Source organism: Pleurodeles waltl, chromosome 9 (assembly GCF_031143425.1).
Source record: "Pleurodeles waltl isolate 20211129_DDA chromosome 9, aPleWal1.hap1.20221129, whole genome shotgun sequence".
Taxonomy (NCBI): Eukaryota; Metazoa; Chordata; class Amphibia; order Caudata; family Salamandridae; genus Pleurodeles; species Pleurodeles waltl.
In genome coordinates, this window is record NC_090448.1 from 981,348,008 (window position 1) to 981,369,779 (window position 21,772).

The window sequence follows — 21,772 nt, forward strand, 5'->3', positions numbered from 1 at the left end:
AATCTTGGGTCGCCTTATATTTTTTATCCAGTTTTTGTGGAACTGGAGGAACAGTAGCCGGATTCCGCATAATCTTTGTGCCCTCGCTCCAAATGTAATCAATAATCGGAATGGACCGTACCGACTTCCGTGATTGTTCTTTGAAGTCATGTAGGAAGCATTCCGACTGGGAGACAGATGTTGGTAGATGAAAACGTACTGCGGCTCTGTCCATAAGATTATGGAAACCACCTATGTCCTCGGGTGGGGAATCAGAGGGGCGAGGAGGTGGTGGAGAAGGAGTGGGAGCCAAGTAATCATCCCATTCCTCTGTAGGATGTTGTGGAGTAGAAATTTCTCCTTCTTCTTCCTCCCCTGAAGTGGACCCTTCATCTCTGGGGGGTGCAGCTAACACTGAGTGAGATGCTGATCTTGGAGTAGCTGGAGGAGGAGGAACATTTCCTGGCGTCACCGTAGAGGCCGGTACCTGTGGTTGGCCTTCCGCTGGAAACCTTCTCCTATAATCCTGAAGCATGGATTGTAAATCCTGAATTAAGGAGGAAGGCATTTCTACGGTGTCTCTGTGTTGAGGCTCCCGTGTTTCATAATATTGGTCCTGATGAGAGTAGTATGGCTGATACTGTTCGTACTCATTCTCCTCATCGTCATCTTGATACTTGACATGGAGCTGCGAAGGGCTATGCGCATCTCCAAAAGGACTTTCGTCCGATTCCTCCCAGTCGAGAAGATGACTGGGTAGTAAAGCCGTCACCTTGTTTGGAGATGTGTCGATAGGATATACGTCCTGTGCAGGCAGATTCCTGATGCTGACCATAGCTCGGAGAGCTGGAGACCTGGAAGAGGTAGGAATGGCCTCAACGTGTCCACTAGCCATCACTGCTGTCGATGGCGTTAAAGTTGATGCAGCCGTTGCAGATTTTTCCGTCGACGGTGGTCTCGTCGACGGTGGTCTCGTCGACAGTGGAGTCGCCGACGATGGTGTTGCCGACGATGGTTTCGCCGACGACGATCTCGCCGACGATGGTCTCGCCGACGATGGTCTCGTCGACGGTAGTGTCGTCGACGGTAGCTTCTTTGACCCCGTCGATGGCGATAGCGCCGATGAGAATGACGCTATAGTCGACGGGGCAGTCGTTGACGGTTTCGATGGAATCTGGATAGAAGGGATCGAACCCCTTACCGTCGATGTTAAGGTCGTCGACGCTGACGATGGTCTCGTCGACGATGAAGTAGAGACGGTAGATGTAGATACCGTCGTCGTCGATGTTCTAATTTTCAGAGTCATCTTTGCAGAAGTAGAAGGCTCTGAAGAAGGAGATAGATGGTAAGACTCCTTCTTTTGAACAGGAGAAGAAGGCTCAGAGCAAACCGAAGTTTGTAAGGCCTTCCCATGATGAGATTTCTGCCTCTTTCTGGATTTTTCAGTGTGGCCTAGGTCCTCAGATCTGGACCTTTTATGTGGCCTCTCTGACCCACTCTCCTCACCTGAAGTACAGGATTTGGCCTGTAACCACGTCAGGAGTCTGCCCTCCCGGTCTCTGAGGGTCTTTGTGGAGAAGGTGCGACATATCTTGCAGTCCTTAACCTGATGTTGTGGGTAGAGACAGTACAAGCATTCCTTATGTGGGTCATCCACATGGAGCCTTTTCTTCCCACAGGTCTTGCAAGGGCGGAAAAGGCCTTTTCTAGAAGAATCTGACATATTTGAAGTATTCTTGAGAGAAAATCTCTGAAGTAGAAGAAAAAACTGAGCAGAGCTCAGGGAGACTCCCTTCACACGACGTGCGGTAGAAAATCTGAGGAAGGGAGCTTCTCTGGAGAAGGTTCTAGAGGGTGCTGGTGCCTGATTGAACAGCAGGCAGGTTTGGGTCCTTTCACAAAAGGACATGGATAGGCTATATGAGCAAGCTCTGACTCCATTATAGCCTATGGCAAAAAAAAATATTTATTATTTATTGCTATTTTATGTACCGTGGGACTCCCACTTCGACGACGGGGATGATTCAAGCATGTGAATTTATGAAAGATCCAATACTGCATAAGTGTGAGTTCCTGAGAAAGTACATCTGTTTCTTCAGCTACCAATTCTCAGACCAACGGATAGGCTCCAACCAAACAAAAGTCAAGGATATTTAGGATGCTCATGCCCCATCATCAATGTCAGGTGTTTGCAGCTTCCTAGGCATGGTGACATACTGTGGGCGCTTCATGAAGAACTTATCAGACCTCAGTGGACCTCTTCGCGAGCTGAGGAAGACCACCATTCCCTGGTTTTGGCACGAAGAACAAATAGAGTCATTCAAGAAGACCAAGGAGGCCCTGTCAGTAAACACAATGCTCGTATATTTCGATCCCAAGCGAGAGTCAAAGCTAGCAGTAGGCACCAGCCCAACCAATCTAGGAGCCATGCTGGCCCAATGACAAGATTGTAGTGAGTGGGCGTTAGTCACTTATGTCTGTAAAACTCTCACACTCATAGAATGAAGGAAATCCCAAATCGAACAAGAAGATATTACTATCCTCTGGGGACGCAGACTCTTCTACATATACATGTATTGTTAGATCTGACAGCCTTGGGGTGGTCACCCCTAACGTTTTGCCTGCCTCCCTCCACTTTTTGGATACAGTTTTTGCTGGTTTTTAGACTCTGCACACTTTACCACTGCTAACCAGTGCTAAAGTGCATATGCTTTCTCCCTTTAAACATGGTAACATTGGATCATACCAAATGTGACTATTTAATTTACTTATAAGTCCCTAGTACTGGGCACTATATGTGCCCAGGGCCTGTAGATTAAATGCTACTAGTGGGCCTGCAGCACTGCTTGTGCCACCCACTTAAGAAGCTCCTTAACCTTGTCTCAGGCCTGCCATTGCAAGGCCTGTGTGTGCATTTTGACTGCCAATTCGACTTGGCATTTAAAAGTACTTGCCAAGCCTATAACTCCCCTTTTTCTACATATAAGACACCCCTAATGTACACCCTAGGTAACCCATTGGGCAGGGTGCTGTGTAGGCAAAAGGCAGGACATGTACCTATGTAGTTTACATGTCCTGGTAGTGTGAAACTCCCAAATTCGCTTTTACACTGCTGTGAGGCCTGCTCCCTTCATGGGCTAACATTGGGGCTGTCCTCATATATTGTCTGAGTGGTAGCTGCTGATCTGAAAGGAGTAGGAAGGTCATATTTAGTTTGCCCAGAATGATGATAAAAAATCCTACTGACTGGTGAAGTTGGATTTAATATTACAATTTTAGAAATGTCACTTTTAGAAAGTAAGCATGTCTCTGCACTTAAATCTTTCTGTGCCTTACAATCCACGTATGGCTGGGTTTAGTTGACAGATCCTTGTGCATTCACTCAGACACACCCCAAACACAGGATACTCAGCCTTACTTGCATACATCTGCATTTTGAATGGGTCTTCCTGGGCTGGGAGGGTGGAGGGTCTGCTCTCACACCAAGGACTGCCACACCCCCTACTGGGACCCTGGCAGACAGGATTGAACTGAAAGGGGACCTGGTGCACTTCTAAGCCACTCTTTGAAGTCTCCCCCACTTCAAAGGCACACCGAAGAGGATCCACGACAGAGCGGCGGAAATCGACGCACAGCCGTCCCTGCGTGAAAACTAAACTACGCATCACCGCGTGTGGCCCGAGAAATCGACGCACACCCCCTTTGTTTCCACGCTTCTCCTCCTCCGCGCCCCATTGCAGAGATTTTTCACGCGAACAAAATGCTTTGTGCTAAAAAGAGACTTTGGGGGTGATTCTGACCCCTGCGGCCAGAGTCGGCGGGAGTACCGCCGACAGGCCGGCGGTGCCCCGCAGGGCATTCTGACCGCGGCGGTTCGGCCGCGGTCAGATGCGGAAAACCGGCGGTCTCCCGCTGGTTTTCCGCTGCCCATGTGAATCCTCCATGGCGGCGGAGCGCGCTCCGCCGCCATGGGGATTCTGACACCCCCTACCGCCATCCTGTTCCTGGCGGGTCTCCCGCCAGGAACAGGATGGCGGTAGGGGGTGCCGCGGGGCCCCCGTAAGAGGGCCCCACTTTGTATTTCAGTGTCTGCTATGCAGACACTGAAATACGCGACGGGTGCCACTGCACCCGTCGCACCTTCCCACTCCGCCGGCTCAATTCTGAGCCGGCGTCCTCGTGGGAAGGATGATTTGCCCTGGGCTGGCGGGCGGCCTTTTGGCGGTCGCCCGCCAGCCCAGGGCAAATCCCAAAATACCCTCAGCGGTCTTTCGACCGCGGAGCGGTATTTTGGTGGGGGAAGTCTGGCGGGCGGCCTCCGCCGCCCGCCAGACTTAGAATGACCCCCTTTGTTTGCTTTTAAAAGACTTAAGACACTTTATATCACTTTTCAGTTATAGCTCTACATTTACTTATTGCATCTTTGATTGTTTTGACCTGCAAATATCCGGATAAATATTATATATTTTTCTAAACACTGTATGGTGTATTTTTGTGGTGCTATATTGTGTTATTGTATGATTTATTGCACAAATACTGTACACATTGCCTTCTAAGTTAAGCCTGACTGCTCAGTGCCAAGCTACCAGAAGGTGGGCACAGGATAATTTGGATTGTGTGTGACTTACCCTTACTAGAGCGAGGGTCGTCCTTGCTTGGGCAGGGGGTAACCTGACTGCTAACCAAAGGCCCCATTTCTAACATGTATGATCAGCAGTTTACCATCCTCACGTACCACAAGCTGCTGATAGCATTGTTTAGAGGTTGGTCATCTAAACCACCCCCACAAATTGAAAAACGAATCCTGCAGCTGCAGGAATTCAACTTCACAGCGGAGTACCAGGCTGGCACGTGCATCCCTGCAGAATTTTTACCTCAGCATGCACACCCAGTCCCCCCATCAGATGCCCAGGACAGGGAGGAATATGTCCAACTTGTGCGAGACAGAGAAAGGCCCATCCCCATGTCACTCTCTGATGTAGTAGAAGCAACCAAAGAGGACAACTGCCTACAGCTTGCCATCCAGGCCACCATGTCAGGTGTCCTGGCAACCCCTCCAGTGTCCAGTGGTGCACTGCACTGCACTGGAGGGGCCAGGATGACTTTGTAATCATTCCACCATATCCGACACAAGCTGTCCGTTATCGAATAAGGCTGTCTCAGGCGTGGCCCAAGCCTGGTCCTACCTGACAGCCTGAGGCAGAGAGCTGTTCTACTAGCACACGGCGCTCACCACATCGTGGTCAAGTCTAAGATCAGATTAAGAAGTAAGGTGTGGTTCCGGGCCTCAATCAGCAAGTGGAGGAAGCTGTCAGAAGCTGCCCTGCCTGCCAGGCTAGCGGCCAACCGGGTCTGCTGCCACCAGTCATCACAGAAGACAGCGCCACAGCCCCTTGGCAATGAGTCAATGCCGAATTTGGAAGTCTTCCTGACAGCTCTCATATGCTCATCGTGATCAACCATTTGTCTCGATATCCAGAGATGGAGGTCATCCCGACCTCAGCTTCAGATGTTATTACAAAGATGGAAAAAATGATAGCCACCTACAGCCTGTTTGAGGAAAGTCGTTAGGACAACAAACCCCATTTTAACAGCCACAAGTGGGCCGAATACCTCCAATCCCAAAACATGAAACATCATTGCATCACACCCCGGTGACCCCAAGCCAATGGACAGATTGAGCGTTTTGTAAGAACTCGGACAAAAGTCATCCTCATTGCAGTGGCAGAAGCATGCAGCGTCGAAAGGGCCATCTAAAACTTCCTCTGTGAAATCGACTCATGCCACCAGTGGCACTGACCAAGTCACTTATGTTTTGGAAGAGTTGTGACTGACTCCATCCCACACCATCGACTCTCGGCTGACCAGCTGAACTCCCCCAAATCATTCAGAGTCAAACAGAGCACACAACAATGAGTATGCCTCGCGACGATGGAATGCAAACCAAAGCACTGTATGAATAGGCGACAGTGCTGGTTAAAGATCCCCACCCAGGTGGGAAGTTTTGTCTGCCTTTTGAAGCCAGACACTCACTACAATCAAAGGCACAATGGTGACTGTGGAGAAAGGAACAGAAGTCATCACCAGGTATGTATCCAAATTCAAAAGAGTGCCAGGTCTACCATCTGTCAACCCAGCAGCGGGTGACCTACAGGATGACAAGAACTGGAGCAGTTCACTGGATGATGAAGAACCACAAAGTCAGATCACACAAGGTGTACCAGAGTCTGAAGTGAGACCTCCACTCAACCCGGAAACCCTGCTACCTAGCTCTATGTCCATGTCTGAAGAATCCAGCCTAACAGAAACGGGGGCCCCAGGAACAGAAAGGTCTGCTGCTGAGTCTTCAGCGAGGAGTTAACAAGGGCAGTACCGTCTCAGATTCAACCCTAACCCATTCTGGCGTTATGCTGACTCCCTGATTGACTGAACGTGAACTACCAAGAGGGGCTAGTCATGTGGTTGCCTGGAAGACCCGGCTCACCCACTGCTCACGGGTTGTTCACCCAAGTTGACTGTTCATGCATTAGCTGTTGTTTTAATATATTTCTTTTTCAATCCCATGGCAAAGGGCGAATGTAGTTTCGTCCCATGAGGGATGATACCATAGGACGGCCATGGGGAAGGGTAGGAGAGGTGTTTCCCATACTTGAGGTAATTTTATCTGATGTGTTCGCCAGACCCGTTCTAAAAGTAAAGCCGAAGAAACATGTGTGGTTAATTGAATTAAGGCTGGAAGTGCAAAAACACTGTGTCTGCCATGTTCCTGACTTCTAATATATCTGCAACACCCCACCACCCATTCTAATGGTCGCCATAGATCAAATAAGCACTACACATAAAACAAAGAAGCACCCATTAACCCCAAGTGGGCTACTTCACAAAGAAGGGGAGACAATTTTGCTGACTTCCCTAGAAAGCCAGAACAGCAAGTCCATCGACTTTTATGGAGGTCAGGACAAATAGCGAGCAACTGCACTGCAACCACATCAAGTAAAACAAATACCTATCAGGGGTGTTGCCAAGTAGACCTGCGCACATGAAGGAAGACGAGAAAAATAAAACCCCACTGTTAAATACATTCCAAAGCAAGAACCTGCACTGCTCACAAAATTCACAGAAATGAGCTGCTGAACGAGTCACAAGCAGGCCTTTGCAAGACCTTATGAAATAACTTGCAATACAGAGCTTGCACATTGCCCACATGAAAAGAGAGGCCCCTGCACACATTTGTTTTTAATATCAATTAATAAAGTATAAAGGAGTTCCTAAACAATTCCAGCATGCCTGAATTGGAAACAAAAAACAAGCGGCACATCCGCGCAGCCCAGTTGTCAGCCTGACATTGTGGAAATAAAAGATGGACAACAGCGTTAAATTTAGTTCCTTTGACTCAGGATTGGTATCCTTCCACAAAAGCCAGCCCCTGGAGGCTGGAAGGTGACTCAGTAAGCGGTGGCCTGCTGATTTTAATTTTGGGGGCTGATCTTGCAACACTGCTGCAAACACAGCCCCTAGTAATGAAAGGGTCCTCAAGAAACAAAACCGACCCCCACCCTTCCAGCCTGCCGGGAAATAGCCTGATGCCCAGTACTGCCAGTCCGGCAGTGGATCTCGGCTGGAAGATAAAAAGCATTTCACTTCCACTAATCAATCTCCATGCATGAAGGGGGAGTGTGTGTAGGTTAGGGTGTAGAACCCTGTCCTGCTGCTGCGATAGAAGTTCCTCCTGATGGGGCAGTCGGACTGGAAGGCAGGAGCTCATGCTCAGGAGTTCAGGATACCAAACTCTCCTTGCCCAGTTCAGAGCCACCAAGATGACTTGGGCTTGGCCAGTCATGATCTTCTTGAGAATGAGGTGCAGGAATGGTATTGACAGAAAGCTGTACAGGAGTCCCGGGTTCCAGTCTAAACAGAACACTTCTCAGAGAAAGAATCACTTCGGAAATTCTAACACACAGAAGTGATGATATTGCGCATTCTCGGTTGTGGAGAAGACATTGGGCCAAGGCTCTCCCCATTCTCGGAAGAGACCCTGCACTGCCTCCAGATTTAGACACCATTTGTGATGCGCAATGCATCAGCGGCTGAGATTGTCTGCCCTTGCATTCAGAGATGCTGCCAGGTGCTGCATGACCAGGAAGATGACCAGCTGCTCTAGGCAGGTCCAAAGGCGCAGGGCCTCCTGGCACAAGGTCCACAACCCACTCTGCCTAGTTTATTGCAATACCACATGGCGGTGGTGTTGTCTGTGAATACCTGAACCAATCTTCCTTTGATGGACAGGAGTGTCGCATAGGCTCTCATAATCCTAATGAGAGTATTGGCTTGGGGAAGCAGATTCACTTGCATTGTGGGGAACCCACTACAGGTGACACCTGTCGGCCTAATCCGGGTTTTGCTCTGGCTAACTAGCAGTGCCTCATTTCCACCCAAGAGCAGGGATGATTGGGCAACCGAGCGCATGACACCATTGACTCCTCAGGGAAATCGTGGTCACTCGATCTCATCCGTTTCTCTCAGTTACTTTAGTCTCATGTATGCAAGCACAATCAGAGGCAGAGTGTAGTTCAATAAGGTTTTATTGAAGTAGCTGCATCTTAGATAATAAAGCATGAATTGCAATAACTAGGACGATGAAGCATGACAGGATTAAAATTGTGACATGGAGATTAAACCTAAAAAATTATGCTATAATATTGTCACTAAGTTTGTTAAAAATAGCTCCTACCTAGGCTACGTTAGAGCACAGAATGTTAAGCTCTAATTCTGCCCTTCAGGTTCCCTGGGAAGACATCATCCCTCATACCTAAACAAGAGGCCTGTAGTCTACATAACCAGCTGCAGCGAAGCACTCAGCAATCAGCATTCTGTCGTGATCATCTGGCTGGAATCTCCCTCTAATGTACATGGGTCAAAGTAGTATTTCTATAATAAAACAGCTGATGTTCCAAGAAAGGATCCCCATGTAAGAGTGTGTATGTTTCTGTGAAAATTAGAGACAAAGTGTACCACTTTTGCCGGCAACCTATCTTACTGCAGCCTTGAGAAAAGCACAGAGTGAAATAAATGTCTTGTTTAAGAACGCAGTGCTGGCCTAGACAAAGAACAGCTAGACAGAGAAATTAAAACAAGACTGCAAATGTGGCGATTGTTAAAATAATAAAAACAAAGCTGAATAAAATATATAACAGGTCACTCCCCTTTCCTGTGTGTGGTTGCGCACCAGACCTGGGGCCAGGGGTCCCTGGACTGGTGCAAACTGGATTATTCAAGGAGGGCACAAAATGTGCCTTTCAAAGTAAGCTGGTGGCATGGGGAGGCTACCCCTCCCCAGACTTGTAACACCTATTTCCTGTGGGAGAGGGTGTTGCATACCCTCTCCCACAGGAAATCCCACAGCCTGCCTTCCCCTGTTTAGCTGGTCAAGCAGCAGGAGGGCAGAAACCTGTTTGAGGAGCTGCAGCAGTGTGAGCTGCCCACAAACCCTGGGAGACTAGTAGGCGCTATACTGGGTGGTCCTCTAAGTAGCCCCCAGAGTGCATGGAATCATGGCACCAATACTGGCATTAGTATTTCGGTATGATTCTGACATGTCTGATTCCAAACATGCCTAGTTTCGGTGCTACCATAGTGCCCTGTGGTCAGTACACGGGTAAAATGGCTTCTCTGCACTTACGAAGTCCAGTGCATTGGAACTGGAGTTCATAGGGGCACCTCTGCTTATGCAGGGGTGCCCTCACACATGGGGACCCGCAGCCTGCCCTCTGGGTTAGAACGGCCTACCATAGGGGTGACTTACAGTGACCTGGTGCAGTGGCCAGCAGTGAAAGGTTGCATGCACCTTTTCACTCTGGCTGCAATGGCAAGCCTACAGATAAAGTTTGCATGGGCTCCCATAGGTGCCATAATACATGCTGCAGCCCATCGGGGACCCCTGGTGTACCAATGCCCTGGGTACCTAAGTACCATATACTAGGGTCTTACAGGGGTACCCCAGTATGACAATTGTGGGGTGTAAAGTGTACCAGAGCAACCACATTTAGAGGAGAGAGCACAATCACTGGGGTCCTGGTTAGCAGGATCCCAGTGAAAACAGCCTAAACACACTGATAGACAGGCAGATCTACTATAGGACGAAGTCTCTTCCGTCCTTTTCAGCACTAGAAAGTAGTGGGAACGGCAACCATGTCCTGCTTCTGAAGCTAGCACCTTCTCGATGAATCATTTGGCCAACAGAGTCTGCACTTCTTGACAGAGCAAGTAGAGATGGTCCTCTGTCAACTGTTCTGGGGATGGTGGCAAAGGGGGTGAGGGGTTTCCACAAATGGAAAGGTGTAACCACTCTGCCCAATTTGGAGCACCCACCTGTCAGTGAGGGCCTCACTGAAAGGGACCAAAGGCTTGTCAGATCTCACCCTGAGTGAAGCATCTCCATCAAGATGTTGCTCTTTACTTTGACTGCAGCCAGTTGTGGGTCAAGGACCTCCATTGCCCAGCTCACCACAGTTGAGACCTATGTGCCTTCCTCCAAACCAGGGCCCAGAGGGGAAAGCATGCCAGAGCATGTGGAGGTGTCCAGACAGCTTGTGCTACGAAGCTCCTTGTACCAGTTCTGTTCCTCCTTGAGGTTATCCCTAAATGGCCATATCTTTCTTCCTCATCATCCCCCTCAGTAAGGAAGGACTTGTCAAAAGGTTGCAAATCAAAGTATGAATATAGCCATTGTAGATGCTGAGCAGCGTCGGGGCAGCACAGACAGAGTCAGAAATATGGATGGGTTTGTCATCCACCGGCGTAGGAGGTCAGTGCTGGAGGGATTAGGGCCGGCTTAAGTATAGACAGTTGTGGTGGCATCAGGACAGATCATGATGCAGATCCAGAGGGCCCAGCTGGCATCAGGAGCGGACCCAATGGCAGTAAACCACCTCATGGCTCCATGGGGCCTGAAGGCATTTCAGAGCCACAGAGTGGCTAAAAGATGGCGTGCATGGCATCACAAAATTCCTTTAACTGGGCAAGAATCACTCTGGCTCTCAGGAACCCAGGGTAGCATGGAGCAGGCCCAGATGGCGGCTCCAAAGGTGGAGTAGGGGAGCAGCGACTAGAAGCACATCATTTGGACGGTGAAGCCAAAGACCACTTTGACTTCTTCTTGTGCTTCATGCACTTACTTGACTTGGTGGGGAAAGTCTTAAAGCAGGTGTATGATCGACCTATGGGAATGGCTCAGAGACGGGCCACAAGACCTTCTTCGGGAGCTGGAGGGGGACTGGGAACAATGCAGGGTCTTGTTTTGCCACACCACCAGGAACCGAATTGCCCACTTGCGAATCACCGTAGGGTGCATCGACTTACACTTGGTGCAGGCTTTGGGGTTGTGGCTCACCCCCGTACACCAAATACAGAACAAGTGGAGATCAGGCACAGACATCTGTTTGTGATATTCCCAGCATGGTTTTAATCCAGTAGGCTTGGTAGGGCCCATGTTCCTAGCACACTGGGAATAAAAACTCAGAAAAAACAGTTTGACAAAAGTTGAAAAAAGTGGTAAAAAATTTCACCACAGTTGCACCCCGGATCTGCATTGTTGGCGCAGAAGGAAAGGAACAACTTGTCAAGTTGGCACCTATGTGGGTACCTTGCACGTCACTTCAACGCGGATGACACTGAGCCAACCAACGCCTGTACCCAGCATCCAGAAGTAGTGCTCAACATTTTCTGGGTTCAGTCTGACACATCAGGGATATTTTAAGGTGAGGAGTTTGCAGTTATAAGTCTCTATCCGAAATGTACTTACACTTAAATGGAGTTTGGTTACACAAGAATCTCCATTGAGGTCTTCAAGCCACCATGCTTTTACCCAGTGAAAATAATATGAATGTGATTCCATTCTAAATAGGATTTCATCAAAGGAACTGGAGCAATTGACACCCACAAGGCATGATGGGATACTGTTAGTGTGTGCTTCTTAAAAGAGCGGTCTTTTCTAGACCATGAAGGCCGGAATATATCTAGCTATGTTGGCCCTGCTTTCTTTTCTTTTTTTCCATTTTAAAGGGTTTGTCGAAGATTTTTTTCTTGTCACTCGGATTATTAGAGACTTTTTTCAATTAAAATGAGTTTGTTTGAAAAAAAAGAAATGACATTTAGTCAACACAGTTTTCAAGTTGGCTGCCAAACTATATTTTTAATCTTTAAAAATGTAAATTTCTAAAGAAACATACTTTTTTATATATTTTTTAAAAAGCACTGTGGTATCCTGTGTGTGGGCAGGAATACTCAATACTTAATCCATCAATAGAGATCCCCCCGCAGAAGAAATGAGTTTTGAGAGAAAAACTCAACAAGTGATTCTGGATCTTATCAGACATGCTCTGACTTGGCCTGTACATTTCTTAAGCAGAGGTCTGATCAGGAAGAGAGCTTGCAGCAAGTTTGGGTATGATCTGGAGTAGTCCACCGAGTTCACCTGGATTTTATCAGGAGCTGTGTCCAGAGTGTAGCTTGATAACAAGAGTAAGAGTGCAAATTATTAACCGCAAGGCACATAATGAACCAGGGTATTATCAGAAGCATAATACTCAGTAAACCTACGTAAGTAGCTTCAAGAAAATCTAGGTATTACTCTAGAGCACATCGCTGAGAACGTGTTGCTCTACATAATTATAAACATTCTGCAATACATTATTTTTTCTTAGTATTCTCAGGCCTAGAAGTAAAGAAAATAGTTGGAGTAAACTGAAAAGGTCCTGTCGAATGCCGCAATTATTCACATCACTATGGAAAGCAGAACATAAAACATTGTTCTCAACATTGCTGACCAGGCACCTATGTATACCTATCACAGTAAATTTCGAGTCATTAAGACAGTTATAAAATATATCTATCTTTCCCATAGTTACTCTAACAGAATGGCGCATGTTAGCTGTGGAAAAAGTTGTTATATTCAACCAGACTACTGCAGGATGAGCAGCATGACAAAATGTCAAACAGTGATGTATATGAAATATACTGAAGACCATAGTTCGTATATGCTGCCCAGCTCAGCTTATCAGAAAATTAAAATTCCAGGCCTGCAAGATAAGTAACAACACCAGCTATTGGGTTGGAAATGATGATTCAAAGATACATTGTAGGTTTCCTAAGCTCTCAGAAGGACAGTGAGTGTAGCAGTTGACGATCATTCCTGAAGCATACAAAGGCTACTGGACATGAAGTTCCATACATTCCTTCTTACCGAGCTTCCACTGAGCTCAATATGACCTCTGGTTTAGTAGGCAGGATTGTCTTGGTTTGAGCTGCCTTTGTGGCCACCGCCATCCAGAGCAATTGTGTGTTCAGTGTACACTGTACACTTACCCGAGTTGTTGTAGATGGTCTCTGCGCTTCTGAGGCTGTTCGGAAATAGATCAGTCCGACTGTCTCCGGTGCAGACCCTAAGAAAGACAATGTTCAATTACACAGATATGTCACAGTAATCACATAACCACACAGCATGAAGCTGGCAAAGTAACACATCTCCACTTTCCCCACCTTTGTATTAAAGGAAAGGTTCAGTACAAGCATGTTGTGCATCTACTACTTTAATCTCCTAAATAACTCTGCCTAGGCTCTTCCCTCCGCTTCCACATCTAACTCACCAAACCTCACTTTACTACCATGACCTCCCAAACAACCCTACTAAATTCGCCCTCATTTATCTCACCCTGCTATTATGATCTCCCTAACCCCTTCCACAGACTCTTCCCTCCTCCGTCCTCCTTTACTCATCCCAAGCCTAAATCCTATTACCATATACTCCCAATTAACACTTCTGGATTCTTTCCTCCTCCATCCCTCCAGTCAATCCAACTAACAAACTCTCATATCCGCGGCTCAAATTAACTCATAATAATACTAAAACTGTACTCATATTTCCCTATACTAATCCATCACTAATTCTTGTTGGGTTCCGGAGTAGCGTGCTACTTGCCAAAAAGCGCTTAGATGCCTCGTCAGGGGTAGTAAGCGCTATATAAATACTATTACAATACAATACAATGCCTTGGTGAGAGAAGGTGAGAGACAGTTTACAAAATGGGCTTCACGTAGAGGAAGCAATGGTGTGCATATTTTCTCATTGCGAAAGGGGTGATTGTCCCGAATATGCAAAAACGAGTGGACTAGAAAGATTTGGAACCCAAAGCTAAATCCTTCAAAACTGTTGGATGGGCCCCAGACATGACTTGCTTTGGTTTCTTCAAATAGAACCACAGCGGTGTGTATGTGCGTAGTGCAATCAAAGGGGTCCAAGCCTTTTCTAATATAGAGTCCTGCCCTCTGGTAATATGCCCGTAGTACCAGTTTAAACTGCAAAACTTAAAGGACAGTACGCCCTAAGGGCAATGCGTTGGGCCATCAGCTTCAATAACAATGAATATACGTGTAAATTGAAGATGAAAGTGCAGAGCCTAACTTTAAATGAGCGCAAATAAAGTAAGTGTACACTGTTAACAATCAGGCAGCAAAACCTTTTTATCACTAAAACCATAATTCTGCTTGACTCGATACTGGAAACAGTATGTTAGAATCTTGGCTAACATATTCCAGTGGATTATACAGTCAAGTATCTATCGCAAATAAGCAGGTTTTCTCAAGATGTTCTTTTGGTTTACAAAATATGTCTAGTATGCCACGTTCTGACATCTATTTAGATGTCAACAAAGGCTGTTGGTCTTCTTTGCTCTTCATGTAGCAAAGGCCTTTCACTAAAACGTTTGGAAAAAGGTTACTATCACAAATAAACAGATCTATACTATTTTTTAAAACTTTTCGTTTGCATTTCATTATAATAACACGTCAACAGTGACAGTGTGTGCCAACGGTTTACCATCAACAACACAACTAGGTTTACAGCAGTGAACACACAAAGCATGTTGCCAATTTTGTCCCGAATGAATTTTAAATCAGGGCCAAAATGAGTGGTCCGTTGTTACTAGATTTTGATTCTATGCAGCCTGAATGTCTTGGATATATCTAAAATGGTTTTAAAGTGGTTAATTTCCTGACACCCCTTATTCTCAAAATACTAAAGTTGCACCAGCAAGGGAACTTGACTAATTTATTAACTTGTTTAGCCATATACCAGGCCAAAGGGGGTCTCTTGGAACACACATCCATTCCATCCGTCCAATTTAAACAGGCAGTTTAGTACCACATCTGAAGCCTGGGTGATTGGACACCCATTTAATGCCCTTATCACCAATGGCTTTGTGCATTCTGACAGTAAGATCCACGTCGCTGGGTCATGATACCGAAAAAACAGTCATTGGGAACGATCAGCTGTGCTGCCCAGGAGTATAATTGTGTACCTGCCATTCCAAGTCTAATCTCATAATACGATTAAACAAAATTGTCAAATGTCACCCTAGGCATCTTATGCTCCTACTGGACTGTGCAGAAACATTTTCTTATAATCTGGAGAAAAGCTTAAAGAGATCTTAGTGATAGTTCTCAAGAACATACAGTAGTCTAGGTAGTAAAATCATTTTACATAGGGCCACTCTGTCAGCAATTGATACTGCCAATGAGTTCCAGCTTAGTAGGACAGCTCTGGTTGCTCTGAGTAGTGGGAAAAGATTTAGCTCCCAGGCAATTGAGGGTCTCCAGTAACATACGTTCCCAAGTATTTAAAGCTTTCCTGCGCTACCATAAACTGGGACTCCTAATTAATTGCTTGCAATGGGTGGCTGAAAGACTTATCCCTTTTAACTTTTAGGCTGGATAACATCCCCAATTTTTCTAGTACTTCCATGAGTCTTTGACTCAACCATCTAGAGTATCTGACCTGTAGGAGTAGGCCATCTGCCTACTATGACAAACAATTGTTTGTACCCCTTCCATGCCCTGTACAAGGTAATCATTCGCAATCCGTGCTGCTAAGGGTTCAATAGCCGGGGCAACTAATAGACGGGCAAAAGCGCACCTGTGCCTCTTTCACTGGGGAACAGGGATATAATGCTATTGATTGTAGCTGATCGAATGGTTTCAGGTATTAAAGCTACTCCTCCAAGTGGTCTTGTAGTTACTCGATCACCAGTAAATACTATTACAGCAGGTACTACTCAGCCAATACCTTGTTCTACTCATAGGCATAGGTCACATCACATCATTCTGCATAAAGACGACCTTCTCACAGGTCACATTCACATACTCACAGAAAACAAATTCCACACAGATCCCCAACCCCTTGGGAGCACTGTACTCCTAGGACAGCATATAGATATATTTGTTTGTTTAGTTGTAGTAAAGGCTAAGAGCCTGATCACAAGTTGCATTGTACAGGAGTACAATAAAATTACCAAGTCTTGTATTACCGATTGTTGCCTGTTATTATTCATTGTAGGATGTAATTAGTGGTTACTCTACCTGGAATGGGAAATAACATGTGGCACAAAATAATAGGCAAATAACAGGCCCTTTTCCACTGCCTTTTCCCTTCTGCTTTAACGGGGCGGCTACTTGGTTGGGGGCTTTTCATGCACACTCTTTTCTGTGTGGGGGGTGTTATCATGCAGTGGCTGGGCTGCTCTTGTGGCTGCAGCACCTTTCAGTACTACACTCTATTTTACAGGATGGTAAGTAAGATCAGGCCTGCTGTTCCTACACTCCGTAATTATGAGTGGAGGAACACTGGGGTCCTTGTGATCAGGTGGTGCGAAATCCCCCCCGAGGATACCACTCCACCTGGCCTGTAAAGGGGGTCTGTGTGGCCATCTCTTATTTTGCCGGTCTCTTGCGTCTTGCAAGCCTCTTATACTGAGCTTGCCTTTGATCAGTTTCAGGTCTGAGTAAAACTGAGAATCCTCTAAGGAACATGGCATGAACTTGTACTGATGAGTCATAAAGAACGGCTTAAAAGTTGCTTGCTACTTCAAAGATCTTGCATTATGCCTCTATTCCTTAAATGGCTCAAAGAAAAAGTCAACTTCATCCACAAACAGCATATCAACACGGAAGGGCTTAACTAGGTGTTTGTTTACGGATCCAGTAAAGAGCCAGAATGATCAGCAATGTACGTCTGATCATTGTTTAAGACATAGCTAAGCTTCTCACAAATGAATCCCCGGCTGTCAAACATGATTGAATGTTAATCTTAGAAGGTTCCAAGCATTGTGAATACACCTCTGTTAGTATATCCGCCTCTTCCATCAGCACATCATCAAAGCCTTCTTTAATTAATAACAAAGGGACAACTGGCAGCTTGAGAAATTTGAAGAGGTTTTGACTCACTTCAATGTTCTTCGTCCATTGGATTCTCTTCTGTTGCATTATTCTGCAGCATTTCTACATGCATTGTGGGACAAGTTGCTTACCTTCGGTAACACCTTATCTGGTAGAGACCATATCTACCTGCAGACTCTATACCTTTGAATTCTCCCCAGGCTTCAGACTGGATCTGGAAGATTTTCGTGAGCAGTACCTCTGCGCGCTGGTAGGTGGTGTTGATCGGCTCCGCGCCTGTTGTCGGCGTAGTCCACGCCGTGTATGACTTCATGGGTTCTAGGTGTCACCCAGGCATGCCAACGTCAGTTTCTTTTCACAACTTTCCAGGGCAGAACCGCAGCGCAACAATGGCTACTGGTGTGTCAAAACTAAGGCCCTGGAAGGGGAGTCCCTGCCCCTAGAAATCAGTTCGCAGAGCGGGCAGAATGAGCGGGTCGGTAAGGAACCTCAAGCTAGATATAATCTCTACCAGATAGGGCTTTACCAAAGGTAAGTAACTTGTCCATCTGATAGAGACTTCTAGCTGCAGATTCCTGAACTTTGAATAGATACCAAAGCAATACCATCCCCGGAGTGGGTCTGCGCACCAAGTTCAAACTAGAAAGTCCTGCAGGACCGAAAAGGCAAAGTGTCTATCCCTACCGACCTGACTGCCCAGGCAGTAGTGCTTGATAAATGTTTGCAGAGATGCCCATGTTGATACCTGATAGATGTCCAAGACTGGGACTTTGCTTGCTAAAGCAGTGGTTGCAGCTTTAGCTCGGGTAGGATGAGCACGCAAACCCTTGGGGTTGCTTTTTGGCCAGTGTGTAGCTGTTCCTAATGCAGAGTATGACCCAATTAGAGAGGGTCTGCTTCTGCACTGCCTGACCTTTCTTTGCACCCACATATCTGACAAAGAGTTGGTCATCCACCCAGAACTCTTTTGTAGGATCAAGTTAGAACACCAATGCTCTTTTTAGGTCCAGGAAGTGGAGCCTCTCCTCTTCCTTAGAAGGATGGGGCGGTGTGCAGGCAAGGTGATGGATTGTCCTACATGAAAGGGCGTGACCACTTTTTGCAGAAAAGAGGCCCTAGTTTGAAGCACCATTTTGTCAGGATAGATAGGAAGGTAGAATTGCTTAGGAAACCTTTAAAGTCGTGATGAGGGGGCACTGGTTGGGGCAGCCAGTGGGTATGCAAAACAACCTGTAACAAGACCACCAAAAACTGGAAGATGAATAACATGCACTGGACAGTGAACAAAGTAGGAGCCCTGGGGCTCTCCTGCAACTGCTGGAAAAGCGGGAACGGTATAATGTGACCCTGGAATGTCTCAGATGCTATGATTATAAAAACTACGTGAATCAGGTTCATGAAGAGGATGGGTACTCAGGAAGACTCCTGGCTTGGCTGACCATTCCAGAGAATAGGGGCACCCCTTTCACTTGATTGTTGACAGCAGAGGGGACAGTTATTTTTTCACCAACACGCATTAATGAGGCATTCAGGACTTACTATGTCTCCCTTTATCGCCCACTGATACTAGACCTCTCAACGTCCCTGGGCCGCTTTTTGGGAAGCCTACCACTACGGGCCCTACCAGTTGAGGTACAAGAGCTGCTAGGCACCCAAGTGTCGTAAGTAGAAGTAAAAAATGCCATTAGGACCTTGGCAACGGGAAATTCACCAGAACGGGTTGACTCCCACTGGAGTTCTACAAGATGTTTGCAAAGGAACTGGTGCTGAGGCTGGCTGAGATGTACAGTGAGGCCTACAAGAAGAGTATCCTCCCAGCTACAACTAGGGAGGCTCTGGTGAAACCCCTACCTAAGTCCTCCTCGTAAGAGGTAACAGTCTCAGGTTTCAGATCCCTCTACATGTTGAACTCTGACTTTAAAATACTTATTAAAGTATTCCCTTCCAAACTATTATCCCGCATGCGGGACCTGATTCATGGTGACCAGAACGGGTTCATACCAACCCGTAATACATCCCACAACCTTCGTAGATTTTATTCTATATTTTACACCTGCGACCGCTGCCTGACCCCACTGCAGTGATCACATCAGTAGACCTGGAGAAGACCTTTGATATAGTGCAGCTTTTTGGGAAGCCTACCACTACGGGCCCTACCAGTTGAGGTACAAGAGCTGCTAGGCACCCAAGTGTCGTAAGTAGAAGTAAAAAATGCCATTAGGACCTTGGCAACGGGAAATTCACCAGAACGGGTTGACTCCCACTGGAGTTCTACAAGATGTTTGCAAAGGAACTGGTGCTGAGGCTGGCTGAGATGTACAGTGAGGCCTACAAGAAGAGTATCCTCCCAGCTACAACTAGGGAGGCTCTGGTGAAACCCCTACCTAAGTCCTCCTCGTAAGAGGTAACAGTCTCAGGTTTCAGATCCCTCTACATGTTGAACTCTGACTTTAAAATACTTATTAAAGTATTCCCTTCCAAACTGTTATCCCGCATGCGGGACCTGATTCATGGTGACCAGAACGGGTTCATACCAACCCGTAATACATCCCACAACCTTCGTAGATTTTATTCTATATTTTACACCTGCGACCACTGCCTGACCCCACTGCAGTGATCACATCAGTAGACCTGGAGAAGACCTTTGATATAGTGCAGCGGAACTTCTTTGAAGCAACATACTCCGAATGGGGCTGGGTGCTGGATGGACGAGATGGTCAGACTACTCTACATCCACCCAATGGCGAGGGTTAAGTTAGGCAAACAATTTCTGAACCTGTGAAATATCCAGGGACACCAGACAGGGTTGCCCCGTCCCCTCTCTTATTTGCCATGGCTTTTTGAGCCACTGGTGGAGAGATTTTGCAGCGAGGGAATCGACTGGGGCATTGTAATGGGCATATCAGTCCACATTATATCTCTTTATGTGCACAATTTGCTTATCTACCTCTGGGATGGTGCGAGGATATTCCTGGGCGCTTCAGCTCCTTCAAGAATTCGGACAGGGCTCTGGTCTCCAGCTGAACCGGAGCAAGATTTACGTGTTTCAGGTAGTTGAAGGCTTGTGCCGCCCCACTTCCTGTCCAACCAATATAACCTGGACTCAGAGTACATTCAGATATCTAGACATCGAGGTCTTCCATGACTTAGAGGATCTCTCAGAGCGGAACCTGTGGAATTCCCTTCGGTACCTGAGGTTCTTGCCTCCTTCTGGTGCTCCCTCTGATTACCCATCACGGCATGTATATATGGCTCTCTAAAATAGGCATGCTTCTGAGACTTCATTTCTTGCGAACCTCCTGGTGAGAGTTCCGGTGGCCTGGTTCAAGAGGCTGGACGTGCCGCTTCGAGAGCTGATTTGAGATGGTGTACGCTAAAAGGTTGCTCTAGCTAGCCCCCCTCACCTCCGCCCTCCCCTCAAGTGTGGATTGGGAGTACCAGATTTTGAATTCTGTTTTTTAGCAGCCCAGCTTCAGTGGATTACAAAGTGGCTTGATGGAACGGCCCTATACGAGCTCGGCCTAACAGGTGCATCAACCCAACCGGGGATGTTACTGGCAAAATGAATATGACCGGTGCTGTGAATCCCCCGCCTGGGTATTTTACTATCCAATGCCCTGTCCTGCTTGTGATGTGGGCTTCAGCGTACTGGTAGGACAACCTCCTATGCCCCTGGCCCCCGTTAGTCGGCCTTCCAAACAGCAACCCTCTCACCTTCTTTACAACAGGTCAGTTGGGCTCCTGGACAGATGTGGGACTGGTAACTCTGGGCGACTAAGCACTTACCCAAGCTCTGCAAGGACTGTGAGGAACTGCTGAATCGAAGCCACCCACCCACAGGTTTCTTCAACTCCTCTTGATGATGGGAATGGGCACTCACCTGGTTAGGCGGTTCTATGGGGCACTGAATGGGCTGGTTAAGAAACCACCACCCAGGCCCGCTGGACAAATGACTTGGGTCGGATGCTGACTGGAGGAGGGTGCTCACCTACCTATAGAAGGTCTCTTGCAACTCACGTCTTAAGTACACACAGTATAGCTACACTCACAGGACCTATTCCCCCGACCCACACACACAGGATTAGGACTTTCTACAGAGGGGACCCTAGGCGATGCCCTTGTTGAGCAACACTGGACTTTGACTTTGGACACATAACCTGGAGATGCCCCGAGCTCACTGGGTTTTGGGTTGAGGTTATCATGAGAATAAAGCAGACACCAAATACGTCACTTGACCATACTTCAGCAGTTTGCCTACTGGGCCTCTTCTGCAGGCCAGCCACCAAGAGGATAAGGAACAGATTTGTGTAACTGATGAGTAGCCATTCCTTGAAAGTCGCTTGAGGGCCCTTGCTTGGAGACCTGTGTGAACGATGTTACTCGTTGGGCGCGAGCAAAGGAAAGAGAAATGCAGCGGGAGGAAGCACAAGGTGTCCAACGCCGATCCATTGCACCACTAAGGACAGAGGTAGTTGATGAATTGGAGTCCCCTGGGACGGTGGATGACCTGACGGGGGATGAAAATGTCGGGTTGGCTGAGGAGGCAGGACCTGCATGCAATACAGAA

The 21,772-nt window shown here is 47.1% G+C and overlaps 1 protein-coding gene across 5 annotated transcripts in view; it reads right to left on the bottom strand.

Annotated features, from left to right (window-relative positions):
- TTLL5 (tubulin tyrosine ligase like 5) overlaps nucleotides 1–21,772 on the bottom strand; it is an 899,574-nt gene that overhangs the window by 26,531 nt on the left and 851,271 nt on the right. For all 5 annotated transcript variants that reach the window (XM_069208446.1, XM_069208447.1, XM_069208448.1 and 2 more), the window contains one exon: nucleotides 13,342–13,418. In XM_069208446.1, coding sequence (XP_069064547.1) covers nucleotides 13,342–13,418 — 77 coding nt within the window. The remainder of the gene's footprint in view (nucleotides 1–13,341; nucleotides 13,419–21,772) is intronic.